This window comes from Macrobrachium nipponense, chromosome 29 (genome assembly GCF_015104395.2).
Source record: "Macrobrachium nipponense isolate FS-2020 chromosome 29, ASM1510439v2, whole genome shotgun sequence".
Taxonomy (NCBI): Eukaryota; Metazoa; Arthropoda; class Malacostraca; order Decapoda; family Palaemonidae; genus Macrobrachium; species Macrobrachium nipponense.
Genome location: NC_061092.1, coordinates 30612089 through 30636189, shown reverse-complemented (window position 1 = coordinate 30636189; position 24101 = coordinate 30612089). Strand labels below are relative to the sequence as shown.

The 24101-nt window shown below is 36.8% G+C and overlaps 1 protein-coding gene across 4 annotated transcripts in view; it reads left to right on the top strand.

Annotated features, from left to right (window-relative positions):
* Window positions 1-24101, top strand: part of LOC135206226 (tyrosine-protein phosphatase 99A-like) — a 605334-nt gene extending 581233 nt beyond the window's left edge. For all 4 annotated transcript variants that reach the window (XM_064237584.1, XM_064237585.1, XM_064237583.1 and 1 more), the window contains 6 exons: window positions 2427-2556; window positions 5934-6101; window positions 6571-6930; window positions 7211-7425; window positions 7837-7972; window positions 22995-24101. In XM_064237584.1, the coding sequence (XP_064093654.1) occupies window positions 2427-2556; window positions 5934-6101; window positions 6571-6930; window positions 7211-7425; window positions 7837-7972; window positions 22995-23342 (1357 nt within the window). In that variant the 3' untranslated portion in view covers window positions 23343-24101. The remainder of the gene's footprint in view (window positions 1-2426; window positions 2557-5933; window positions 6102-6570; window positions 6931-7210; window positions 7426-7836; window positions 7973-22994) is intronic.

Below are 24101 nucleotides of genomic sequence, written 5' to 3'. Positions count from 1 at the left end.
ATCTTTTTCCAGTCTAGCATTATTTTTGATACTATATGATTATTTGTCTGTGACATTTATACCTCAAAGTTTTCTATTGGTTTACCCATTGCATTTAGTATATGAAGATTTCTATTTTATTGCTTTATACCTTTTTACCAGTGATTTTTAACACTAAATGTACAATGCTTCTTACCGTTTGTTCATTTTTCTGTTATGCCATTTTGTAATATTAGCAATATTTAGGGCACTAGATTGGTATTAGTTTTCTGTACTTTTTTTTACGATATGGTCATTAGATTTTCAGATCATGTTTTTGACATTTCATTTTGTTTCTAATGTTATTCTTTATTCTTTGTTGAGAGTGTTTCTTTACTCCTGTTATTTGTACAATACAAGCTTGCTGAGATATAGATTGAATTCTGTATCATGATCAGTAGAAGAGGAAATATCACATTTTCTAGTATTACTGAGTATCTTCTGTACAAATGAAATATGGAATAGTTTATCTAGTGCAGCTGTGGAATCTTCTCATTTCCTAATATTTAAGCAAGGCGCAAACTCATTCCTGCTCTATCCTTCCATCTGCTAAATTTCTGGTGTATCAGTTTTATTTTCTATTTCCTCATGTTCATTTATTTGTCTTTTCCTAAAGTTTATCTCCTCTCTCTGCAGGCTGATTTCCCTTTCGAGCCCTCTTTGGTTTGTAGTCTGTTCCCTCTTTCTGTAAGGGCTTTTAGCTCAGGATTGAAAGAAAGAAAGAAATTGCAAACTCTGATATTACAGTTATTGCCTTTAAGTCCTTTCTAGACTTAGATTATTTAGTACTATGTTTGTTTATTTGGTTACTTGATTATACAGTTTAAGGTAGTTACAGCTTTACATCATTATTCATAAGAACAAAAATTCATCCAAAGCTTTTGTGTACTTAACATATGGAGAGCTTCAAGTCTTCTGTATATATTTGGAAAGGTTTTAAACTAAGGTCTTGCTTAAATTATTTTTAGATTTTATTTATTAATTCTCTTGTATACAAGGACAAATTGTCTGTTTTTGTATACTGTATTAAATAAAAGGTCAGTCGGACCTTAAATGAGTGCTGTACCAGTTTTAGTATTTATATAGGACATGCGTATTATGTTGGGGTAGTATTGAAGCTTCAGATGACAGGCAAAAACAGACAAAATGCATTAACAATGGATAGTAAGCCGTTATTACATCATATTAGCATAAGAATGCTGATGACACTGTTTATGAAACATGCCACAATACCTTAAAGAGAACACCCCTACGAATGATAATGTAAGATTGCCATTGGGATAAAGCTTATTTAGGAATAATGAATGATTCATGAAAATTTGGGTATAAAGCTAAGTACTGGACACTTTCAGCCATAGCAAAAAATAGGAATCAGAGAGGGTGGACAGCAAGATCCAGGTGATGAATTGAATAAAGTATGTGCAAGGTTCTAAAGGTGACAGAGAAATCCCCACGGTTTTATAAAAATGTATTTGTAAGGTTGGACAGCAATATGGAAGAAATGCAGAAATGGAAATAAAGTAAAAGGCTAAAAATGGGTGCAGCTAGGACCTGAAAGGAAACTGCATACTCCCTTTAAGAATGGCTGTATTTCATTAAAAGATATGCACTGAGACACTGCCGTCCTGCAGAAACTTCTTTAAGATAGCCTGACTTGAAATCTGTCTATTATGACCTGTATAGTAATTATCCAAGATGAAAAACAGGAAGTCATCACCATAAGCAATTTTGTTTTAAGGAAGGTGCTGGGATGCTGTTAATATTTGGAAAAGATAGATACTTTAATAATATCAAAATAAAAATTCTGAAGCATTCCCAAAGGTAACACTGTCGTCATATATGTAGAACCATCCACTAGTTATTGTCAGATACTCAGAACTATTTAAATACATGGTTAACAAAGTAGCTCAATGACTGCACCACATTATGAATTTGGCAAGAGTGCTGTCAGGTTTACTATTTATTTTTTGTAATCAGGAACAGGCAAGTAGTAACAAATATTGCATAATATTTGCAAATCCTACAATCATATATGGAGCACTTTTAGTTTGTAAGCCTTTCTCTTTCAATTTAAATTTTTGTCATCTTCATCATCAGAAAGTTCCTACCAATATATGTAAATATGATATGTATTTGGAACCTTTATTACTGAAAAATAAGGAAGTGTTCAAAAGAACACAGCAAAAACTATAAATATGTAAAAGTTCTAAATTGCTTGGCATTGGAATGTTGCTCATTTATAGAGTTCTTGTTGTCTGACATTGATTTATGCATGAGTCAGATTTCTATGTTAGGTTTGTCATTGCCAAACTCCCAAACATTGTCTATAAAATATACTTATTCTGATTTTTACGTTGTACATCACTTCTGTAATCTGATTTTTACATTTACATCACTTCTGTTTTTAGCGCTGGTGTGGGAAGAACAGGAACATACATTGTCCTGGATGCCATGCTACAGCAGATTCGTGTTAAAGGACGTCTCAACATTTGGGGCTTTTTGAAGCATATTCGTACTCAACGTAATTTCCTTGTTCAGGTAAGGGATATACATTATCTCCTACAGTACAGTATGAGTAGCTTAATGAAATTAATAGGATTTCATGTTCATTATAATGTTTAGTGAGGGAAGTGCATAGTCTTCACTTAACCCTTAAACGCCGAAGCGGTAAAAAAAAAAATGTCTCCCGTGTGCCGGAGGTGTTTCAGAGTGAGCGCGGAAGCGGAAAAAATATTTTTTTCAAAAAATCACAGCGCGCTTAGTTTTCAAGATTAAGAGTTCATTTTTGGCTCCTTTTTTTTGTCATTGGCTGAAGTTTAGTATGCAACCATCAGAAATGAAAAAAATTATCATTATCATATATAAATAATGCGATATATGATAGCGCAAAAACGAAATTTCATATATAATTGTATTCAAATCGCGCTGTGCGCAAAACGGTTAAAGGTAACGAGTTACTTTTTTTTCCGTTGTAATGTACACTAAATTGCAATCATTTTGGTATATAACACATTGTAAAACAATAAAAGCAACACAGAGAAAATATTATCACAAAATAATGCATGAATTCGTAACGCACGGAAGTAAACAAATATTTATTTCAAAAATTCACCATAAATCTAAATATTGTACAAGACTTCCAATTTCTTTCAAAATGAAGACAAATGATTGAATATTACTATACTGTAAGAATATTAGCTTACAAATGCAGTTTCCGACCATATCTGACTAGGTAAAGTTGACCGAATGTTGAATTTTTTATATATATATTTTTTTATATGCAATTATTTCGGAAATAAGAAAAGCTACAACCTTCAAATATTTTTCGTTTTATTCCACATGAAATTGCGCACATTTTCATATATAAAACTCTATGAAATGCCTAATATGAAACGGAGCAAATATTCCGAGAATGGAACGTACTCATTTCGGAGATTTGTGGCGGAGAATCCGCGCGCGGAGGGAAGGAAAGATTTTTTTAGAAATTCACCATAAATCTAAATATTGTGCTAGAGACTTCGAATTTGTTTCAAGATAAAGATAAATGACTGAATATTACTAGACTGTAAGAGTTTTAGCTTACAATTGCGTTTTTCGACCATTTCGGTAGAGTCAAAGTTGACCGAACGTGTTTTTTTTTCTATTTATCGTGATTTATATGCAAATATTTCAAAAAAGAGAAAAGCTACAACCTTCAATAATTTTTTGTTGTATTCTACATGAAATTGCGCACATTTTCTATATATATGTAACGGCTAATTTATGGTGCAAACTTACAATCGCCGTATGAAAATCGGAAGAGTTCCGGGGACGCTTTACATATCACAAATCGATTTGCTAGAGACTTCCAATTTGTTGCAAACTGAAGGTATGACTTCGGATTACTAATATAACGTTAGCTTACAATTGCTTTTTTTTGCCATTTAGTAGATCAAATTGACGGGTTGATTTCGTCTTATCATTCGTTAATAAAATGAAAATATTTCAAAATTGATAGCTACAACCTGTTTTTGTATTGTGTGAAATTGCACATTTTCAATATATATAACGGTAATTTATGGTGCAAACATTACCACAATGCACGTAGACTTCGGAATTTAGTTACTTGCGGACGTAAAGAAAATGTTATTTTTTTCATAAATTCACCAAATCGTAAATTGTGCTAAGCTTCTTGCAACTGAGGTATCTTGAATATTACTATAATATAAGCGGTTAAGCTTACAATTGCGTTTTTTTGACCATTTGAGTAGAGTCAAAGTTGACCGAAGGTTGAAAATTTGTCACTTATCATTCTTAATATGAAAATATTTCAAAATTGATAAAAGCTACAACCATGGGTTGTTTTTAGTTGTATTGTGCATGAAATTGCGCACATTTTCATATATAAAACTTTATGTAACGGCTAATTTAAAATGGTGCAAACATTACCACAATCGCATGTATGATTTTTTTGGAAGAGTTACCGCGCGGACGTAAGGAAAAAGTTTTTTCATAAATTGACCATAAATCGAAATATTGTGCTAGAGACTTCCAATTAGTTGCAAAATTAAGTTAAATGATTGAATATTACTAACATATTAGAGTTTTAGCTTACAATTGCGTTTTTCGACCATTTCGATAGAGTCAAAGTTGACCGAAGGTTGAAATTTTGGCACTTATCGTTATTTATATGAAAATATCTCAAAACTGATAAAAGCTACAATCATGAGTATTTTTTTGTTGTATTCTTCATAAAAATGCGCACATTTTCATATATAATACTCCATGTAACGGCTAATTTAAAATGGTACAAAAATTATGTCAAAGTGACGAAATAATTTCCGAGATGTGTCACAGATACATTTTAATGTGGCAAGAAAGAAATTCGAGCTTACGCGCCTGCGTAACGATTGTAAACAAAACAACACCTTGATCCGTGAACTCCCAGCATCCCCCAAGGCGCGTGATTCAAGAGTTTTTGGCTGGTAGGCCTAAAAGTATTTTTCCGCGAATTTTTAAAAAAACTTTTATATGTCGACGTAAAATACGTCCAGTCGGCACCCGAGAGACAAAAAATGTCGACGTAAAATACGTCCAGTCGGCGTTTAAGGGTTAATTGTTCATACTTCATTTCATTTTCACTCCTACCTTAGCTCTAGTTTCATGACTTGCTTTTCAGTTTCTAATTACATGTGCTACTTGTTTGCTTTTATTTTGGCAATGAATTGTTGGATATCTTAAGATAAAACCTTAATTTTGACCATTTATGTTGTCTTGTAAGTTCTGATGCTATTCAGGTCAAATTTTATGAAGATCCACTTGCCTTCTTTTGAATCATTATTATAAAGTGCAGAGAGCATTACACTGTACACTGGAAACCTTCTTAATGTAAATGATCACCTTTATATATAAAACTCTCTTAAATTTTATAAATACAGTGCATTTATAGATATACAGAAGCTCTTCTGCTTGAATGTTTTCCTGTATGGAGTACTGTTTAGCACAGGGTCTTAAGTTGATGATTTTTTTTTTTTGGTGATCCTGAAATCTATCATAAAATTCCTACCTCTCTTAGCAGTGGATGCTTTCTCACAAGAATAGTATATCTTATTGAGACATATTCTGACAATGGAAAGCAGTGTCAACCAGAAATTAACTTCCCCCTCACAAAGAGTGGCATGTAATGGTAGCGATTCAGGCACATTCTACCCTTCTTATGTTTGTTTGTAATTTGGAATTTCCTCCATCTGAGTGTTTCTTTTTGTTCCCTACACCAAATTTATTTCTAATGGCAGGTCTTTTACCCCCTTCAGGGTTACTTTTCTCTTATCCCTTACAATTAACCTTTTCTATTTTGACCTTTTTTCCTCCTAAAATATTTTAACATCTTGTTGCTTTATATATATGCCAATAAAAATGTTCCTTTTCCTTTTCAGACGGAAGAGCAGTATATATTTATCCATGATGCACTTCTTGAAGCTATTCAGAGTGGCGATACTAATATTCCCCGAGCGGGCCTTAGTCGTTATATACGCATGCTACAAGCACCAGGGGGCTCCCAAGAGAAGCCACAACCATGGTATCTTTTAAATCACCAGTTCAAGGTAAGCTCTCTCAAAGTAAGTTGTTTATGGGTAAAAAATAATATTCATACAATTAGAGCTTTTGTTATTTGCAATTGTGTGTATGAGAAACATAGACATGTTGCTGATATTGATTGATATACAGTATGTAGATAGATAATAGTGATATGCAGTAAGTACTTTTTCTTTACGTCACTCTTAGTAATACATTTCCATCTTATAAAGATTTGCTGTAGCAGCCAACAGCATTTTAGAGAATATAGTGAATTTGGACTTGAAATTAGTCTTAGACAGTTTATCTGTTTATACACCAGTGGTTTTAGGCCTTCATTTATAATATTCAAATTTTGTTTATGAACTCTACCTCTTAACCTCATAAAAAAATTCATGCAAGTTACTGCAGCTTTGTATTAAAGGGAATATTGATTAATTTATTATCCATATTACTGCTCAGTATACATCAATAATGATGATTGATTTCTATTTGCAGTTGGTGACACATTTCCAGCCTAGGGATTTCAATGTAGTTAGTGCTGTTAAACCTGTTAACCGAGAGAAGAATCGCAGCACAGACCATTTGCCCATGGAAAATGGTCGGGTACACCTGACTCCTAAACCTGGAGTTGATGGCTCAGATTATATTAATGGCACCTGGTTGATGGGTCACCAGAGACTAAAAGAATTTATTGTTACTCAGCATCCTTTGCCAGGAACTATTTTAGATTTCTGGCAAATGGTTTGGGACCACAATGCACAAACTATTGTAGTTCTTACTTCTGTAGATGAAGGTCAAGGCTTCCCTCAGTTTTGGCCTGCACAACATGATGATTTTGACTCTGAGAATTGGAAGGTAATACAATTGAAAAAATTGCCTAGTGAATACTTTATTATCAAGTTATGTACAATTTTAAAATTTAATGATGTAATACAGTATACTGCTGTGAAAGTTTAAAATTTCAGGAAAATGAACCTTATAGTGAAGTATATTAAGTACAGTAATGTGTATTAAATTAATATTTGAATTATTTATTCCGGTAACCATTTTTCTTGTTTCTACTGAAGTCTTGAGCTTTTAATGACATTCACAGTTTAGCTGAAATGGGTGATAACAACTTGAATTTGATTTACAGGTGCGATACTTAGAAGAAAAGTTGAATTCAGGGTTAGTAACTATTGATGTTGCAGTACAGAGCTTACAAGATGATTACGAGTTACCTGTCAGATTGATTCATGCCCCAGGGTGGCCTCACACACTTCCCGCCCTAACTACTACACTTAGCCTTGTATCCTTGGTTTCAGAAGCACATACCAATTACCAAAATGGACCACTAATAGTTGTAGATAGGTAAGACTTTATGTATTTTAGGGGGCCGTAATGATATAGCCGTCACGAGTTGTGGTTGTTACAGAATTTCTAATGAAAATTAATTGTATACGTATTGAGAAAAGTAGATAACACAGTTGTGTAGAAGTTGCCATAAAATTCTGAGCCTGTGTAAATAGTGGAGGTTTGCCATAAAATTCTGAGCCTGTGTAAATAGTGGAGGTTTTGTATTTTAACTAGAATAGTGAAATTATAAAACCAAGTTTGTGTACCATGTTTTGTTTCACATAAGTAAAGTAATAAAGATAAATGTTGGTAGATATGAAGTACCTGTGCTGCAATTGCATCTCTGATTTATTGCGTGTTCTGTGTGCAGTATAACTAAAGTATTTTTATATCTTGAATAAGATGTATAAATTATTTTTATTACAGGTATGGTGGAACTGAAGCTGCTTCTTTCAGCTTGTTAACCACCCTTAAAAGTCAAGTGGAATTTGAACAATACTTGGATCCATATATGTATGCTAAACTGTATCATAACAGACGGCCTAGTATTTGGACGAATCAGGTATGTGATAGAAAATTTGTGTTATAAATTTTAGTTTAAATTGTGACTGTTGCATTATTTAATATTAGTAGTGTGAATTCCAAACTGATCTTTTTTTTTCCTTCTGTATTAATTTAAAGTTTATTGGTTTTCTTTGTTTTAGTATAAAGGCCAGTGAAAGCTGTTGCCAGCATAAGAGTAAATACGTATTTACTTGATTGAAGATATTCAAAATTTTTTTTACACAAGACAAACCTTGCCATTTTATTTGTGCATTTATGAGCAGCCAGTCAGGGAAGTATTCCACTGAAATTTAATTAACTTTGTTTAGTGTTACCTTCATGACCTATCTTGCTATGGGCAATTTTCACTGGAACAAGTATTGTTATCACCTGACTTCACTTATTAATTTAATGTCTTTTGTTACAAGCCATAGACTATATTTCCTTGTGATCACGCATTGTTTTATGTATATGCTTCATAGCTTTGATATGATATGGTTTCAAGAGTTCATGCACTCTCAGACTTTTCTGTTGGGATTTTTTTTTTTTTTTTGAAATGTCAAAGAGATGACAAGAAGCAAAGTCAGCTATTATAGCATGGGTTTGGTTAAACCCTTTTCTCTTTTAGAGGATGTAAGCTTCCTCTGAGATGCTTCATATTGTTGGCATTTTGCTCCAAGGTGTTTTAAGTTAAAACAATGACCCTAGCCATGTGTTGTTACTACATGGTTGGTTGGTGAAGTCTAATCAGCAGCAAGAACTATTATGCATTTAGAAAGAACCCTTTGGTAATCAGCCGAGGATGGCAGTCCAAAAATAATCATTAGCATTTACCATCTGCAAACTCTTCACATGTTTAGTTGAAGTTGAGGTGCTGTTATACATTTCCAAAATGGAAAATATTTGCTGGTAGAAATAAATCACTCTCCTAGAATTATTTTGGTTGAGTAGCAGAAATACAGGAGGGAACTTTTTTAGCCTGCTGGATATTTCTGAGCCTATTTTTACAAAATTTGCATTTTGTTCCAGTGATGTTAAGAAAATTCTGGATAATCTTGATAGCTGGGGTGGAGATCCTGATTTGTTTCTTCCCTTTATTTTTTAAAAAGTTTCTAGTGTATTGTTTCTCAAGATTACAGTACTAGGTTTCCTAGATTTTCACGTTGACATAGTATCTTTATGGATGAGTGTACGCGTAGTAATACAGTGCCTTTTCCAAAGAGGGGTATATGTGCATACTGCAGTAACTACTGGCCAATCTATTATTCTCCCTGTGCTCTCCAAAGTTACTGAAAAACTTATTTGTTCATATACAGAACATACATTTGGATAATACTAGCGCCAAGCTGGGAACCGGTAGAATTAAAAATAAACTTGTGAGATCCAGGGACTATTAGCCTCTATACCAGGTCACGGGGTATGTAGTACCCAGAATGCCCTTGGTGTCCCGTGATCCGACAGTTACTTTCCTATCACCTTTAAGATAGGACGTGATTACTTTCTATCTGTTTTAAAGCCAGTTTTAGTTTGCCCGATTTTATTCATTTTTTCCCTTTTTTACTTTTTCTTTCTCTGGGTTCTCAGTGTGGGTGTGATCTGATAGGTGTGTGTACATTGTGAGATGGAGAATTTTTATTCACCAACAGAAATTTCTTTGGGTTCTCGGAAGAGACAAAGGAAATGCCCTGGAGTGAGTGGGTTTCCTTGTTCAAGATTTTTAACTTAAGGTGTCTACAGATCCCCACCCAACGTGTACTAGGTGCAGAGAAAACATATGTACTATTACTAATCCTTGTTCAGTTTGTAGTGGTTTGTCGGTGGAACAGTGGATGAAGTTTTATGGGAAAGGCCAGTACAAAAGAAAGGAGACGACACCATCTTTGGATGACCAAGCTTTGTCGGCATCTTTTGTATCGGCAATACACCAGACTGCTCCATATATTTCGTCGCCTGCTTTTGATATTTCTCATACTCCTTCAGTTTCTTCTAGCAATTCGTTATTGGAAACGCCAGGAGGGGTGTTGGGTAATTTTATGCATAATTACGCTCCATCATTCCTGGCAGGGAGAGGGGGGAGCATCGCCATCTTTGTTCCAGGTGTTGGCTCCCGATGCACAGAGAATGGAAGGAACGTGGTTGGCGTTAGGCCTACCAGGTGTACCAGACTTGGAGGGGTTGCTGTCTCATTATATGGTGTCGCAATTCCACCAGGGCCCAACAACGTTGAATGTTCCTCATCCCCCTGGCCTGCACTTTATGGGAGCTAATGCCACAGCAACGACATCATCATCATTTCCGGCGATGCAGAACATTGGAGGTAGTTTTGCAGCTAACGCAGGGCTGCCAGCAGCAGCCGCTCAGTCTCTCCTTACAAGATTGGTGACATCACAACCTGCGTCACACACTGACATGGCAGATGCGATGACGTCACAGCCTACTACTTCTCTTATCTACTTCGTTGCCTCCTGAGCCAAATCCGCTTCCTGACTCTTTGGTACACAGTCTTGAAGAAATTACAAGCTCTAGAGGAGAAGATAGTTAAGAAAGACAAAAAGAAAAGACATGAATCGTCGTTGTCTTTGTCTCCTTCCTCAAGCTCAGTGTCATTGCAAAGTTCGATGACGTCACTGCGTGTACCAGGCAAGCGTTGGAGGACAGAGGACTTTGTGACTGATCCTCGGGCCAAGAGGAGAAGAGTAAATTCTTCTTAATCATCGAGCCAGAACTGTCACATCCCGGTCAGCAACAAAGTAAAGACCAGCCTAATGCTAATGTATGAAGTCATTTACAGGCACCCAAACGAGCGAAAGCATCGATGGTCACTGGGATAGCAGTTGCTGCAGAGATGCCAGCAGAGACGACAAAGAGTCTAAGAGAGACTACACTGCCGTTGGTGAAATCAATGATGAGTGGGAAGAGTTCAACAAGGAATAAAAAAACAGATACCAGTTTTGCCTGTGAGACCTATTAAGATACGGAGAAAGGATGAGATAGCTCTCATTAAAAGGTCGAATAATAAAGAGTTGACAACCTCTTCTGGTACGCAGGTGGAAAGCGTTGTTCGCCTCGATGAGAGATGAAGGCCAAATTTCCCCATGGTCGTTGGAGACCATATTAATAGAGATAGAGAGGAAATTAGCTCCGTTTCGAGAGAGCCTTCATCTTGGAGATATAGGCGGGGTTCTCGCTCTAGATCTGCGAGCAGAGAAGGAGTAAGGCTGTCTCGTTCTTCTACTGACTATTTGAGATGAAGCCGTCGGCGGCCATCAGAGATCAAAGATGCCGCGGGCGTAGGGTCAGACGGCCATGACGCACCCGGAAGTTTGTCAGCGGATAGGAGTGAGCTAGCTTCTCCTGTAGCTGAACACTACGTTAGAACCGGAGAAAGGAGAAAACCAGGAGTTTCTGGCTTCGTATGCGGAGGCGATTAATTTGATTCGTCAATTCAGTAACCTTTTGGGGAGCATAGAGACACCTGCCAGTATGCTTCCTCCGGGGATTGACATGGTGTTTGGATTGAAAAAGGATACGAAGGTGTCGTATGAATTAACTTGCTCAATTTATGCGAAGTCCATTTTACAACACGTTTAAGTTTATTTCCCCCCCAGTGATGAAACATAGGAAATATTATACGACATCAATGGTTCCTTTACTATCTAGACAAATTAACCCAAATGTGGTAAGGTTAAGACCTGGATTTAACCTTGGATCAAGTTAGAGGGAATGCCCTTCGACGACTTGTCAGGAGACTGCTACTTTGGAAGCAACAGCTTCTTCTGTCTTTCAGACTACTTCTTGGTTAGACTTTTGGTCAACAGCAGTGGCTAAAATTGCATCCTCAGAAGTAACAAGAAAAGTATTGGATAAGTCATTGTTTATCAGATGGCTACAGTAAGGTTCCATAGCAACTGCGCACTTGACAAAATTAAGGGCCAATGTTTGGGCAAATATCCTGTTGATGAGGAGAGATGCAGCTTTGGCTAGATTAAGCTGAACTGTTGATTTGGATTCCCTGCTAGCAATGAGGAATGGGAATATCCTAGAGTTGCAATTGCTGTTGCCAGAGGGCATACTAGAAGAGGCTATAGATAGAAGAAGGATGGACATTAACAACAGATTAGTACAGCAGGCAGTTAGGAAAACATCTGAAGTCAAGCTAATCCTATTGAGGTAAGGCAGCAGCAAATACCTCGTAAGAAGCCAGTGAGGCATAGCATCTCTAATAGAGCAACAAGACCCTCTCCCCCAAAGAAGTTAGCTCATCGGCCCTTTCACATTAGAAATAAAAGAGGAAGGGATATTAGGGGAAGGGGGAGAGGTTCAAGACGATAGGATAGGCGCCTCTCATCACTCAGCCACACCAGTGGGGGGGTTGCCTGGCAAATCAGTGGAAGGTGTGGCAGGAATTTGGAGCAGAGCAGTGGGTGGTGGATATTCTCAAGAGTCGGTTATTTGATTCCATTCAAAGTAACCCCACCCCTGACAGAACAACCATTACCGCACCTCGCTTATGCTCAGGAACCTCAGAAGGCTTTTATTCTGCAAGAGGAAGTGAAGAAGTTGATGGAAAAAGGGGATTGGAGGATAGTAATAGATCTGTTAACATTGAATCTGTTTATAAGAAAAACCAGATTCAGGATGGAGACCCCAAAGACGGTTCTACAAACAGTCAGGGTCAAGGACTTTATGCTGACAATCGACTTGAAGGATGCATACTTTCAGATTCCAGTCCATCAGTCTTCCAGGAAATTTCTCTGCTTCAGTCTTGCAGAGAAAGTTTTCCAATTCAGAGTCCTGTGCTTCGGGTTGACAACGTCTCCACCGTGTCAACATGGGCGCATGCTCAGGAGATCAGGCTAATAAGATACAGTCGGCCCTCGGTTAGCGGCAGGGGTTCCATTCCTGGCCACCGACGCCAAGCGATTTTCGACGTTGAGCGATTTTAAAGCCTACGGCCGCTGCACACCTTCTTTCGAAACTCTAGACCAGTCAAAGGCGCCGTAATCCCACAATGGCGCAATAAGTAAAACTATATTTATGCAGTATAGTACTATAGAATTTACTGTACGGTTTTATGAGAGATCAAATTACAATGGCCTAACTTTATCCATCTTCTTGTTACATAAGTTCAATAACAGCAAAAGAGAATGATGAAAGTGTGTTTTTAACGTTATACTCGTTGCGTGAACGTGTACAGCCATGAACAACCGGACGAGAAACGATTTTTTTTTTTTCTAAGTACAACCGAACTGGATAACATCTGTTTGGCTTGTATTTCGATCATCGTACTACAGTGCAACAATGCCGTATTTGTTATAAATGGCGTTATGTATAGAATAGAACTGAGATATCTTAATGTAATAACTTTATTCGCTATAGATCAGAGATCAATATAGATTAAAGATCAACCGGGAAATATACCGTTAAATTTAAACCTAGTTATAACTGAAGCTGAGAAAACTGTTCAAGCTGCTAATGACTATTATCGTACATCGGCAACAAGGATAAAACTGCAGTAAACGTCTGCCATCACACACAACTGTAGATAAAATTGGGATAAAATCATTTTAATCAAAACTACTGTGCTTGAAAGAACACATTTTACTGTTAATTTCACGCCGATTTAAGATAAATAACGTAAAGTTTGTATTACGATGATATAAAGGATTGTTGCGAACGGAATCACGTAATTTTTTACGCAATAAACATGCCGCCAACGTAATCTGTTAACGAAAAAAATAGTAGTTCACATTCACAACGAGACATATTCAATAATTATTTCCACCTAAAAACACGCTGTATAAGGAAAAATAACTTTGTCTCATATAAGTCAAGTATATAGATATTCGTTTATGCTAACTAGAAGCAAGAGCATTCGCTCAGAATTGCGTTATGGTGAAACAAACTCGTATTCATCAGCTGATTTCAAACCACAACATTGGCCGCTCCGCGGAATACGGGCTTAAGTTTGCCGTAGTATTTTAAAATACAATAATATGAGAATACATACAATATTCTTGGATACAGTGAAATAATGTATAACTTTTTAAAGGATTTATGGAAAAGATGCATAATTAATAAAATAACACAATGCATTTTTCGGAACTGGCAGACAAGAACGAACATGAAAAACCATCCCCTGACAACGTGGAGCGTAGTTACAAAAGCTGCCTTAATTTGTATCTTATTTCTGTACAAAAATGAAAATACCTTTACGTAATATATTTTCATACACATTTTAAACATAAAAGCATAAACATTTGAAAAATCGACACATCGATCGCTAAATTTGCACTCTTTATATCTTGATATTTTCGGAAGAGCGGCAGACGGCGGCATACAAGAACGAACTTGAAAAAAACAACGTAGTCGATAACTTGAAGGGGAGTTTCAAAAGCTGCCTGTTTATCATATTTCTGCACAGAAATAAAAAATACCCTATTCGTAATACATTTTCATACACATAAACATAAAAAGCATAAACATTATAAAATCGACATATCGATGGCTAATTTGCACTTCTTTTTTTTAAATCGATATTTTCGGAAAAACGGCAGGCGGCGGCTTACAAGAAAGAACATGAAAAAATATCGTATTTGATAACGTGAAGGGCAGTTTCAAAAGCTGCCTTTGTATCATATTTCTGTACAGAAATAAAAATGCTTTTCACGTAATACATTTTCATACACATTTTAAACAAAAGCATAAACATTTATGAATCGACACATCCATAGCTAAATTTGCACTTATGTAACTCGATATTTTCGGCATAGAACAGCGTCAGAGGCATATATTTTACCCTAATACCTACGTAATAACTCTCCATAAAATTTGTTAATATAATTTGCATAACCTTTATGGTCTGAACGGCATTTCTTCAAATGTATGGACTCATTAGACAACGGCGCTAGCGGCGCTGTTAACTGAAATATGTGCCTAAAGATACCTTTAAAATGCCTTATTTTTTTCATGAATATTTTTGACGACCGCCGTAAAACCGATTCGCTGTTGAGTGATTGCGCCGTTAACTGCGGGCTGCCTGTACCTAGATGACTGGCTGGTAATAGCAAAGTCCAGAGAAAAATTACTTCGGGACAGGGTGACCCTTCTGCAGTTTTATCACAGCCTAGGCATTGTGATAAATCAGAAGTCGAAGTTGGATCCAAGTCAACGGCTGGTGTATCTGGGTATGATTATAGACAGTAAAAGCCAGTGTTCCCAGCAGACCAGAGGGTAGAGAAATGCAAACGAGTGGTGAATGCCTTTCTGGAAAAACAAACACAGCCAGCAAGACAGTGGCAAGTAGTACTGGGAATTCTAACTTCCTTGGAGAAGCTGGTACCACAAGGGAGGCTACACCTTCAATCTCTTTAATGGAGGATGAAGGAGTTTTGGTCGCCAATGGTAGATCACCCATACGAGCAAATTCCCTTGTCGACAGAGGTGAGGAAAGACCTACTGTGGTGGGTGCTGGACAACAATCTGACAATGGGAAGCCCACATGGAGGAGCTGATGATTTCAGCAAAATGGAGTTGGAAGGACAGAGAACTCCATAGAAACATGTTGGAGTTAAAAGCAGCGTTTCTGGCACTTCAGGAATTCTGGGAGAGGGTGAAGGGGCAATCAGTGGTATTGATGTCAGACAACACCACAGTAGTAGCTTACGTAAACAAGCAAGGAGGCATCGTATCTCGGCAGTTGCACATGATGACAGTTCAACTTCATCAGTGGGCTGTAGTGAACTTAGTAGACATCAGGGCCAGATATATCCAGGAAAAAGAAACATACTGGCCGTCAAGTTGAGCTGGAGGTATCAGATCCTGGGAACGGAGTGGTCCTTGCATCAACAGGTAGTGGACAGAATGCTCATGTTATTGTGGGAAAGGCCGATCATATACCTATTCTCAACCAGGTACAACAAAAAGTTGGAAGTGTATTGTTCAGTAGTCCCAGATGTAGAGGCAGAAGCAGATGATGTGTTACAACACCCATGGGACAATCTAGACTTTTACGCATTTCCTCCATTTTGTCTAATCCGTCAGGTTCTGAACAAGGTAATGGCAGTCTCAGAACCTCAAAATGACTCTGGTAGTGCCTTTATGGCCGAAGGCAGAATGATTTCCGGATCTGTTGGAACTCCTAATAGAGGTGGGGAGAGAGTTACCTCCGTGGAACAACCTACTATGTCAGCCGCATGTGGAGAGGTACCACCAGTCGGTGAAGTCCCTATCACTTCACGGATGGAGACGGTCAAGTATCTCCTGCAAGCGAGAGGCTTTTCTCAGAAAGCAGCAACACAGATGGCAGGAAATATCAGAAGGTTATCTGCAGCGGTCTACCAAGGAAAATTGTCAGCATACTGTGATTGGTGTCGTAGAGGGAACTTGTCTCCACTCGGAACCACTATTAAAAAATTAGAAGATTTTCTGATATATCTCAGGACAGAAAGGCATATGTCTATATCTGCTGTAAAAGGGTACAGGGCTGCTCTAGCGTCGGTCTTACGCATGGAATGTATGGACATTTCGTCTTCATGGGAGTTGGCTGTGTTAATGAAGAGTTTTGAGCAGTCCTGTTTGCTGAAGGAACTAAAAGCCCCAGATTAGGATTTGACCATGATACTGAGTAGTCTTGGAAAACCCCCTATGAGCTATTAAGACAGTCCATAGATAGGAGCCTGACCCTGAAGACCGTCTTCTTATTGGCCCTATAGCCGCAACCAAAAGGGTGGGGGAACTGCATGGTCTGTCATATGTGGTATTCGAGTTTGTCCCAGAATTCGTAGCCAAAACTTAAAACCCATCAGTATTGGATGGCAGATTAGACTCCTTTTCCATACCTTCTCTGGCAGAATTTGTTGACAATGACAAGGAATAAAGGCTTCTGTGTCCCGTCAGAGCACTAAGAGAGTACTTCTGAAGAAGGACGAGGCATCTCAGGCCAGGGTGCCAAAGGCTGTTTGTAAGTACAGGACGGAACAAAAAGGAAGTTTCAGGAACACAATATTGTTATGGCTGAGAGAAACGATCAGGAATGCATACATGGCAGAAGACAGAGGGTCAAATAGCTGAGAGAGGGCTAGAGCTCATGACATCAGGGGCTTGAGCGCTTCTTTGGCATTCAAGAAGAATATGTCTGTGGAGAGAATTTTGAAAGCTGGTATTTGGCAACACCAAACAACTTTCACTTCTTTTTATTTAAAAGATGTTGCCCATATATCCTTGGACACTTTTTCCTTGGGTCCAGTGGTGGCGGCCCAGCAAGTGGTATAGCTCATCCAGTACCCCAGGCGGGTCAGTTTGTGTCTAGTCTAAGATGAAGGTATGAAAGTAGAATGAATGAGGTGACTGATCTTTCTTCTTTACTACTTTCTTTCTACTCCTTTACCTATGGGCAGTATGAAGGAGATTACCATCATAAGCTGGAACGGACTAGATGCAGGTGAAGTGGTCAGCCATACTGTAAAGATAATCTAGAGTATAGTATACTTTTCAGTAGCAACACACTCCTCTCAGCAATAGGGAGAGAGAGGGGTGATAATTGATCCAGATATAAGGGACAGGAGTGGTTTATGAGAATAGAAAGTTCTCCATCTTCCATAATGTAATAAACACCATGGCATTATAGGAACACCCAGAGGGGGAAACCCATAGATTCTCATATATCTTTGGTTCAAGGGTTAATAGTTCATTGTCTTAGAATACACCTACTATTCGGAAATGGATAAAGGTGGCAAACTCCGAGTCAGTTATAGTGACTTGCCTCCCACCAATAAGTAAGTCTATCCTAATGTTAAGACCGAAGGTTTGTTCCATATATGAACAAATGACATTTTCAACCAATTTGTATTTGTCATGACTAACAAACCTGAGGTCTTAACAGATAAAGGCCCACCTCTAACCAGCCCCTAGCAGTCTAAACTGGGTTGGAAGGGAAGAGTAACTGTTGGGTCACGGGATGCCAAGGGCATTTGGGTACTACATACCCCATGACCTGGTATAGATGCCAATAGCCTCTGGATCTCAAGTTTATTTTTAATTCTACCGGTTTCCAGCTTGGTGCTAGTATCATCCTAAAGTTGAGATCTCAGGTTTGTTAGTTATGAAAAAAACAAATTGGTTAAAAATTTGTCATTTTTGTGCCACTATATAAGTTGATACTTGGTGTGCATAAAGGAAGCAGATGGGTACATGTGATACTCTTGTAGACTTGACATGTCTGCAAGAGAACCTTGATGAGCATTTTGAGTACACAGTAATTAAAATAAATTTTAGTTCATATTTATAAACTTCAGAATCTTGGTGTGGGTGGATATGTTTTAGGATTACTTCAAGATTTCTTATTTACATGTAGACAGCAGCAAATTGCTGTGGACAGGATTTTGAGTAAACTAGGACCTATTGTGTTTGAAGTTTCACAGGGTAGTGTTCTTGGTGCTCTGTTATTTTTAGTGTATACAAGTGATGCGGTTGTTGGTCTGGAAAACAAGATTGTTCAGTATGCTGATGATGCAACACTTGTGGGTGTTGTAAAATCACTTATGAGAAATGGAGCTGCCCTCAGCCTCAATAAGGACATAGACCGGATCAGGAATGGTGTAGTTGGTGGGGTATGAGGCCAAACTCCTGTAAAATGACAACACTGTTGATTAGCAGATCTCGTACAGATTTCCCACCCCATCCTCCCCTTCAGGTGGATGGAACTTTGCTTGGGTGTTGTAAAATCTCCACTTACGAGAAATGGAGCTGCCCTCGGCCTCAATAAGGACATGGACTGGATCAGGAATGGTGTAGTTGGTGGGGTATGAGGCCAAACACCTGTAAAATGACAACACTGTTTATTAGCAGTTCTTGTATGTCAAGAGAGTGGATAAAAAACTAGAGCAAATGAAGTTCACTTCTCCATTATTGTGGTCAGATCTCTAAAAATATGGAGAAAGAAGTGCTGCTGTTAAAATTGCCAGTGGTTATCTCTTTTCTTACTGTAAGGAAAAAATCACTCCATTATTGTGGTCAGATCTGTAAAAGCACGGAGAAAGAACTACCATTGTTAAATTTGCCTGTGGTTATGCACTTTTCGTAACAAAAACCCTAGGCAATTTTAACAATGGCAGTTCTTTCTCCATGCTTATACAGATCTGACCACAATAATGGAGAAGTGATTCTTTCCTTACAGTAAGAAAAATGGATAACCATAGACAGTTTTAACAGCAGCACTTCTTTCTCCATGTTTTTAGAGTACTTCATTTGCCGTAGTTTTTTATCCACTCTCAATACGTGAATTAAATTTCGTAATTCAACTGCCTGAAAAATAAATACTAATTCATTAAATTAAGTTTCATAGTTGTGTAAATTTCAAGTGAAGAAGGTCTTCATCAGTTTTCACAAAAAGCAATCCAGGTAAACACTTTTTTAGTAGTTTCTTATGACTATAAATTAATAGTACAAAATATACAAGAGCATTGTTCATGTAAGCTACAGGTACAAATAGTATTTTCCATACTACAGGTCCACTGTGGTTGTTCTGCAAACTGATGTGTTTGTGATTTCTGTTAGAATGGAAGAGAGGGTTCTACCAATACCCTAATGCCAGAGCCATATATATTTTACAGGATAGCCTCATCATTGGACTAGTTGAATACCCAGTTACCTCTTCAAACAGTCAAGAATGAAGTTCTTCAGACAATGATTTACAGCCCCTATTCATATACACTTCCTTCTGCAAAGAAATAGAAAGACCGAGAGTACATCGGACCATCATCATTCCAAGAGGATGGGTTAACTCATAAGAGATAAGTTTCTTTTGACGAAGGAAGACTTGCGAGAAACCGATGTAGATCCTTTGCATTCCAGTGGGTGAAAAGTATGTTACATCTTTTAGTTTCTGATAATTTAGAGTAATAGTATATTATTTTCTGTCTGCGCACCTAAGAATGATTAGTATATATACTTCATGACATGTTCTTTGACTAGAGTTGCAATATCAGAAAAGTGTTGTTCATCAGGCTTTGATATATATAATTATATGTAAAAGCCTGATGGACAACACTTCTGATATTGCAAGTCTATTCAAAGAACAACATGACATTAAGTATATATACTAATCATTCTTAAGTGCACAGGCAGAAAATAATATACTATTACTCTAAATTATCAGAAACTAAAAGATGTAATATACTTTTCACCAACTGGAATGCTATATTGGATAAAGACTCCTCTCCCTGGGGTGCAAAGGATCTACATCTGTTTCTCACAAGTCTTCCTTCACCAAATGAAGCTTCGTTTACCCATCCTCTTGGAATGATGATGGTCCTGTGTACTCACTTCTATTTCTGTAAATATGACAAGGGGCTGCAAATCATTGTCTGGAGAACTTCATTCTTTGACTGTTTGAAGAGGTGACTAGGTATTTCAACTAGTCCAATGATAAGGCTATCCTGTAGATATACATGGCTTTGGCATTAGGGTATTTGAAGAACCCTATCTTCCATTCTGACTATAATCACAAACCACTCCAGTTTGTAGGTGAACAAAGAATTAAAGACTGAGAGTACACAGGACCATCATCATTCCAAGAGGATGGGGTTAATTAAAAAAAAAAAAAAGCTTCATTTGGTGAAGAAAGACTTGTGAGAAATAGATGTAGATCCTTTGCACCTTAAGGAGAGGAGTCCTCCTTCCAATATAGCATTCCAGTTGGTGAAAAGTATATTACATCTTTTAGGCTCTAATAATTTAGAGTAATAGTATTTTACTTTCTGCCTATAGTCAAAGAACATGGCATGAAGTATGTATACTAATCACTAAGTTCACAGGCAAGAAATAATATACTATTACTCAAAATTATCAGAAACTTAAAGATTTAAATATACTTTTCACCCTCTGGAGTACTATATTAGATGAAAACTCCTCTCCCTGGGGTGCAAAGGATCTACATCGGTTTCTCAAGTCTTCCTTCACCAAAAGAAGCTTATCTTTTATATAAGAGTTAACCCATCCTCTTGACATGATGATGGTCGTCTTTCTATTTCTTTGCAGAAGGAAGTGTATATGACAAGGGGCTGCAAATCATTGTCTGAAGAACTTCATTGTTTGAATAGGTGATTGGGTATTCAGCTAGTCCAATGATGAGGCTATCTTGTAGATATATACGGCTTTGGCATTAGGGTATTGGTAGAACCCTCTCTTCCATTCTAAAAAAAATTACAAACCATATCAGTTTGCAGGTGATCAACTTTAGTGAATCTGGAGTATGAAAAATACTATTAGTACCTGTGGTTTACATGAACAAGTTCTTGTATATTTTTGTAAGATTAGTTTGTAGGCATAAATAAACTACTTGAAATTCACACAACAATGAAAATTAGTTTACTAAATTAGCATTTATTTTTTACTTCATTCGTATATCGTTACAAGTTCCATGTACAGACATTCCCCGGGTACGTCATAGCCAGAACATTGTCAAAAATCCCAAGAAAACCTTACTTATAATGCTTTAGGTGCATTCAAAACTATGTAAACTGCATTCTTATTGCATTTTTCATAAAAAAAAAAAACTAAATATTGATTATTTTGAATTTTTGGTGTCATATTTCATCTGCCAGGTCAGTTTTTGTAGGTGTCATAACCCTGGAAATAATTTCTGATAAATATAATTGAAAAGCGTCGTAACCTCGGAACGTCATAAGCCGAGACCGTCGTAACCCGGGGACTGCCTGTACAATATAATAAACACTGTGTAGGGTCAACATTGATTACATTGAATTAATAATATTCATTTCTATGACCATGGTCTTTTAATTTCATTCATCAACTAGCTGTTGATCTTTTTATTATTTCCACTTGCAATAAAGATCATGAAATACTATACTGAAATTAAAAATGGTACAAAATCTTTGAATTCTTGAATATAGTCTGTCATACTACGATATTCAAAAAATCTTAGGTGACCACTTATTGATTGCATGAATAGCTATGAAAATATCTTGTACTACTGGCAGTTCAAACTGCTTATAACTTTACATATAACCCACAATTAATACACAACAAAGTTCTTATATCAATACTAAAATCTTTCAAGAATTCTCATCAAGTTTATCCATGTCTCAAATTGATATGCTAAATATCAAATTTATCCATGTCTCAAACTGATATTACTAAATAAAATCAAGATTTCTCAAAGTTTATCCATGCCTGAAGACAAAAATTTAAAATGCAGGCCATGACAATCATTGACATAAGAGAAATACTAATGGTTCATGAGAGTTGTCAAGTATTTTACTAACCTGTTAACGAGGATAAGTAGTAACACAGTCATCAGTCAAAGCCAATGTCCTAAGACAACACAACATGTGCTTGGAGATCCCTGTAAAGGACCAATAGCAAATGGTCAAAATTCATTCATTTAAACAAACCTTGTCAACTTGAAATCAACTTGCTCCCAGTCACTTGTAAGTAACACCAGCTTAAAAAAAATTATCATCTCTGCCAACATGTAATATAGCTCTCAATTTAAAAGAACAAGGAACTGATCAGTAATCTCAGACCAAACAAAAAGCCTTAATATAAGTGTAAATACACACAAAAATTAGGACTGACCACATCCATGTGCATAGTTTTTACTCCAGGTTTTCTTTTTAATGGTCTTTCATTATTATCTGTTCTCTTCTTTTGAGTATATATTGTAAATGCATAAAACTCACAGCATAATAACAACAGCTACAAAAGTCTGAAAAATTATTTAAAAAATTAATTGCTGACAATTCAACACAAATAAGAATTCACTGAAAATGCAATTTTAAATTATTTCATGCATTAATTGTTATGTCATTCATTATGCTGTGGTTGGTTGTATGACATTCCTTTGCTTCCTGGAACTTATATTTTACAATGAATGTAGGCAATAATTTTTAATGTCACATTAACATTCTCATGTTCTGTATATTAAGTATTTTTACAACCACATTTGGTTGTAAAAATACTTTACTGTGGGTTAGATAAATATAATTATTTCTTTATTAAATTTTATATTCTGTTTTCAGGATGACATCTTGTTTGTTTACCGTGCAATGGAATCTTACACTGCCAGCGAAGGCAGCCATAGCGGTAGCAGTAGCGACATGGCTGGCCTCAATGATCCTGTCATTATGCCTCCTGTTACAACAATAACCCCAGCTCCATCTGTACCTAAAGCTGCATCATCACTGCCTGTAACTTCTCCACAAACTCCTTCAGCACCTGTTATTCCTGTTGCTACACCGGCCAGTACCTGTGCAAATGGACAGGTACCCTCCAATGGACACGCAACCTTAACAGGGAATGGTACTATCAGAGTTCCTCCAGAAGGTATGGAGGATGCTCCACAAGCAACTGACATCCCTCCAGTTTGAGAAATTGTGGCCTGTGGAAATATTGACATGTGATCAGTTTTTATAAAAGTTTGATTGTGAATTGGGGTGAAAGAAATGTGGCCAGTATCCAAGTAAAAAATTAAAAGGGCTCAAAGACTGAAAATGACTACTGGATGTTGACTACAGTGAAAACACATCAATGCATTTATTTGTATTTTAAAAGACATTTTGAGTAGCTGTAAGTTATGAAATCGTCCCAGATAACAGAGGCAGATTCCAGTTGGTGTACTGCTGTTAAAAACTAATGTATAGAAAAAATTCACCAGTTGTTCTATGGAATTCTGTCTATTGTTGCTACTTGCTGTTTTTCATGCTTAATAGCAACTATGTGCTGCTTTCCTAAACAACTGCTGTGTACAGTGTATAGCTAGTTTTATAAAGAAGGGTAACCATAGAGAGGTTGTACCCTGTCTGTACAGAATCATTTTTCATAAATAATTTGTGTCTTTCATTTATGTATAATTGGTGACTTCTTCACATGCTGCTTTATAGCTTATACATTTTATACAAAATATAGAGAATGAAAATGGTGGAGATATTTTGTCTCCAGTGTAAAAGACATCTAGTCTAGCAATAGTTCATGTAGATTAGTCTTGTATAGTATTTTGGTATGGAGGTGCATTGGCCTTGATTCCATAGTGCTCCTTTAAATATTTATTTTCTCAGCGAATCATAATTGTCACCTTGTGGAAATAATTGTGTAATTAGTTTGTATACTAATAAATTCAATATTTTATA